At 37.6% G+C, this 5,456-nt stretch overlaps 1 protein-coding gene across 1 annotated transcript in view; it reads right to left on the bottom strand.

Annotated features, from left to right (window-relative positions):
* Nucleotides 1-1,700: 1,700 nt before the first annotated feature.
* Nucleotides 1,701-5,456, bottom strand: part of LOC107727892 (prokineticin receptor 2-like) — a 16,505-nt gene continuing 12,749 nt past the window's right edge. Inside the window, exon 2 of the mRNA XM_016537929.1 lies at nucleotides 1,701-2,418. Coding sequence (XP_016393415.1) covers nucleotides 1,701-2,418 — 718 coding nt within the window. The remainder of the gene's footprint in view (nucleotides 2,419-5,456) is intronic.

A 5,456-nucleotide genomic window follows, 5' to 3' on the forward strand; every position in this document is an offset into this window, starting at 1 on the left:
GTATTATTGTGCCATCTAAAAGAGGCACAAAATCACTTTCACTGACTTTTTCATTAACTGTTCCCTCCTGGTGGAATGACATGCCATCTTCAAGAAACGACTAAAACACATCTGTTCCACGTTTATTTGACCCTCTAACTCTAGCACTTTCAATTATATTTTAATTCTACTTTATCTTCTTTTTTTTTAAAATATTTTTCTATTCTATTTTTTCTTTGTGTGTGTGTGTGTATGTGTGTGTGTGTTTATGTGTGTGTAAAATATATATGTATAATATATATATATATATATATATATACACCTAGCTACGTGTACTGTGTTAGGCTAACCGAGACTTGTCATTTGCACTTATATATTGTTGCTCTTTTGTTAGTTTTGACAGCTTTTATTGTCCTCATTTGTAAGTCGCTTTGGATAAAAGCATCTGCTAAATGACTAAATGTAAATGTAAATGGTGGCAAAATTTTGAAGGCTTGACTTGATTGGACTATAACATAGCCAAGAGAACAGATGATGATCTACTATATAACATTTAAAAAAATGACCAAATATACAATTGTTTTGTGGAAGTTGCATTAAAATTCACTACTACATTGCAAAGTAAATATTAAACAGATCTGATCCAGGTTTAGACATCAAGAGCCATTATTACACTGGTACATGACCACAATTCTTATTATGATATAAAATTTCAAGTTATGAGTTTGAGTATGGACAGAATCTGTAAATTATGTATGAACTGTCCTTGAACCTTACATAAATATACCCTGCTTTTAAGAGCAAACAGAAATATAACTCGCAGGTTACATGAGATCGAACATCCCGACATTACCTCTAAACTGGTCGATATCGCTTCTTGAATTATGACTCTAAAATTTGAGGACTTTACATGACACATGGCTTGGTTCTCAGGTTTTACTTTATTTGGCTAGAATGCATGCAGATACTGTATTAACCAACACAAAAGACAGCAAATGACCAAATTTTTTAGAACCAAGGAAATATAAACTTTCACATATAAAACATTGACTGATAAAGGACCTCACTAATCAGACTGGTTTTTAAATAATCTATATTATGTAACAGTAAACTGATGAGTGGTTGTTCAATGAGGTCATAAATATATTTCTACAAATACTGCTGAAAAAGCGAAACAGTTCTGAAGTAAAAATTCCACTCATTTGCTTCATAGAGAAATTTATTTTTAACAATACCATATGAAAGTGTTTACATTTTAATGTAAATAACTGCACTACCCATAATCCAGAATAAACCCTCCACCAATCAGAAAAGGCTTTAACAACATAGATTTGCAATTAAAAGGTCAGCATACCAAGCTACTCTCACAAAGCATCATGAATGTTGTTGAGGCTCCTGACACATGCTTAAATAATTGTATCTACATATTTTACAAAGAAAAAAAATCTATATTTATAATCAATAACTGTAAGTCAGTAGTTCTATATTGTACCATTGCTTTGTCATTCTCAAAGCTTTAAGGGATGAGTAGTTAATTCACTCATTAAAAAAAATCTGTGCAACACAACTGAAACGATCATTTGTGCTGTATCATAAACACATATACATACAAAGTATGAAAATGGCACATTTGACAAGGAAAAAAACCCACTAAAACATAACATCAGTCAGGTGATATTCATCTGCAGAGCAATGCCCAGAAGCAGCATCATCAGTACTCTCTAATCATCTGTAATATGGGTGACATGAAAACCACTCAGCTCGGCTCCCTTTCTACATTCGGTGAGGTGGGGATTGATGTCTGTCTCGTCTGCGCTCTTCCTGGAGGTGTAGGTGGATTTCCAGCGGAGGAGAACGATTCTCTTGAAGTATTTGACGGTGTTGTTCTTTACACTGACGAAGCAGAACGTGTTGATCATGCTGTTGCTCATGGCGATGCACTCGATAATGTAGAACGCCACCAGAGAGTTCCTCTTGCGGGAGATGAGCGTGGGGTGGAAATCGCGCAGGATGGTGTAGCCGTAGTACGGAGCCCAGCAGAGGATGTACGCAGTGAGAATGCCGATTAGCACCATGACCGTCTTCCTGCGGCAGCGCAGGCGTTTGCGGATCTGCTCTGTTTGGAAACCCGGCACGCTCTTGAACCAGAGCTCTCTGGAGATGTGCAGGTAGCACAGGGCCATGGTGAGCACAGGCACCACGAACTCCACGGCGAAGATGAACAGGTAGTAAGAGCGGTAGTACAGCTGCTGGTCCACCGTCCAGATCTGGGCGCAGAAGGTCTTGCTGCGGTTGGCTCCGTGGGGGACTTTGGTCGCGGAGGCGAAGTACGCGGAGGGAATGGAAATGAGCGCCGGGACGATCCACACCCCCGTTATGAGGCAGTATGCGGTCTGGTGCTTCATTCTGGGCCTCAAGGGATGAACGATGGCCATGTACCTAAACACAACAACGATGATTAGTGGGATTACGCTCAATTTCCATTCTCTACAAGACAAATTGCATAAAAACCTGCATTTTAAACAGTCCTGTTTAACAGTCTGCACTGGTTTAGTGCTGCACCATGCACATTCTCATTCAGTCATAGTCACTGTCATGATATGCGAGTTTAGATAATTATAGGTGTCAGTGTTATATGCCTAGTAGCGGTGGTGGACAGTAATGGAGTATTTTTTACTTTTTACCAGGGCTCTGAACCGGTTCAAGGAACGAAAACGAAAACCGGAAACAAACGAAATTTTGACAGGAACAGAACCAGAAACAGAAACGAAATCAAATTTTATAGTTCCGAACAGAATCGAAAATTTGAAATGGCCATTAACCGGTTAATAACGTTATTTTATCGTTCCATTTAATATTTGAAATGTGCTGTCAACCAATCACGAATTCAAGTAGTACGGCCTGTGCAAATGTGAAGCTGACGCATCCAGCCAGTGAAATGCCCGCTCAGCTGTGAACTCATCATAGGTAAGTCGCAATGGCAATGCATTAGAGTTTATCCGAGGATAGTGTAAGATGGATTCAACAGATCACGCGCACCTGCAGTGCTTGTGAACGGAGAAAACAGAATAAAACTATAGGCTTACATAAAAAGGAATAGCCTATATTGGCCTACACGAAATGTATTTCACTTAAATCATTGACAGATTAACAAAACGAAAGAAAAAAAAAAGTGCTGAGTTTCGGTTTATTGTGATGCGATCCAAAATTCACGGAAAGGAAAACGAGACAGCAGAAAATAGCTTTCTTTATTTTGCCAAAGTTTAAGTTTTATTTATTTTACAGTTTTATTTATTTTGCAAATCTCGACAGTTTTGAATGATGCTTTGCTTCTAACTGTATAACCAACCAGCGTTGGTATGACCATATCGCGCCGGCGCCTCACGCGCACACAGACCCAACATATTTTGCGACATTGCAGCCTGTTCATTATCAAAATAAAATACACACACACACACACACATATATATATCACTGGTCTGTTGTTCAATCTGTTGAATTCAGCGAGCACCGCCTCACTGTGATGATATAGCCGATGTGAAGGATGATGTCGATGCGAGTATAATAAAATGCGACGTGAGCCCACGCGACTTATGGTTTTTTTTCCCTCTCAAAACGCAATTTTATACGAGTAGCATTTTTTTAACAATGCAGCAAACATTTTTAAATATCTTAAAAAGTACTTTAATGTCTTTAAAGCGTTAACAGATTTTTTTTCTTTTGTTTAGTAGCCTATAATTTGGCCAAAATCTAGAAAGATGATGCTGTATTGGCTGTGACTAAGCGCAGCGGATTAAGATAGGCTACCAGATCTCTTCCTGTTTTTTTTTTCTTTTTTTGAGTAGAAAACACTGTACTTTATTATTATTATTAGGCTATTATTATTATTGTTATTATTATTATAGGCAAAGAAAAAGTTTTTAAAATAATGTTATTAACCGGTATTTTTTCTAGGCAAACCGATTTCGGAACGATAATAATACAGAGGATCGCAGGAACAGAAACGTTAAAATATCGATTCTGCTCGGAGTGAACCGATTGGATTTTTTGGTTTTGTTGTTGTTGTTGTTTTCAAGCCCTGCTTTTTACTAGTATTTTTTTACTCCATTACATTTCATAACAACATTTCTATCATGACAACTCTCGGAAGATTTTAGCATGGTAATGGATATGACAATGTTAATGTATTGTTAATGTTATAATAGATCTGCTACGCTGCTGAATTGGTTATTGCTGTTGTTGTAGATTTTTGCTGCTGCTGCAAAGAAAGTACAGGAACTTGCTACTGCCAATGCATACGCCGATATGGTGCTATGAGTATTTAAGACATACTGCTGCTGCACAAATAGCATATACAGTATAATAACCCTTAGCAGATCGATACAGGTGGAGCTGGGGAGGTGGAGGATTTCAGAGGAACCAAGTCGGTGCCAAGTCGTTTAACACTGTGAATATCATCAATTTGCATTAGCGACCCATCAGCCTGCACCATCTAGATTTTCATAACAGAACTTGGCATGTTGTTCCCATATATTTTGAACTTAAAAAAATCACAATCCCCTCTAAAGACGTAAGAGTGATGTCTGATTCATGAGCTGATTCTTTCCAAAAAAAACCTGTTGGATTGGTCCTCAAATCACACTGAACGATTCAATTGCAAACAAGACTGATCTGATTGCAGCTGTTCTTGAGCCAACGACTCACTGATCTGCTCAATATGAGCCAAGAACTGGGGTAATGCTGGAGCTTGAATGTGGCATGAAAAGTAAGTCACTGATGCCCAATTTTAGTATTGATTATGGTAAATGAACATCATATTTTGATCCCTTCGTTTATCGAGCTGAAGAAATCACCATGCAAGAGTACATTTACATTACATTTACATTTAATCATTTAGCAGACGCTTTTATCCAAAGCGACTTACAAATGAGGACAACAGAAGCAATCAGACCAACGAGAGAGCAACAGAATACAAGTGCTGTGACAAGTCTCAGTTAGTCTAGCACAGTACACATAAGTTTTTTTTTTTTTTAATAGAATAGGATAGGTAAGTGCAAAGAGTGATGTCTGATTCATGAACTGATCAGATTGCAGCTGTTCTTGAGTCAATTCACTGATTCAATGATCTGATCAAAATAGCCATGAAACGGGATATTGCTGGAGCTTGAATGTGTGTCTGACTGATGGCGTGAAATGTAAGTTACTAATGGAGAATTTTTGTATTTATTGTTGTAAATAAACATCAGATTTAGGTCACGACTGTCAGTTGTTTGTGAAGTAAATGTAAAATGTAAATTATTAGGTAAAACAGCACAAATGAATGCCCATGCATCTTCCCTGCTGCCGTAGCAGTGTCAAATGATATCAAACTAGTATGTTTGCAAAGAGTTCTTCTTAAAACACTAAAGCATTTTCCCCATAGTATCGTTATAGCCGCATTTATTCAGATTTTTGTTTTCCCTAATTTTTTTTAAAAT

This window comes from Sinocyclocheilus rhinocerous, unplaced genomic scaffold, assembly GCF_001515625.1.
Source record: "Sinocyclocheilus rhinocerous isolate Xijiao unplaced genomic scaffold, SAMN03320098_v1.1 scaffold1539, whole genome shotgun sequence".
Taxonomy (NCBI): domain Eukaryota; kingdom Metazoa; phylum Chordata; class Actinopteri; order Cypriniformes; family Cyprinidae; genus Sinocyclocheilus; species Sinocyclocheilus rhinocerous.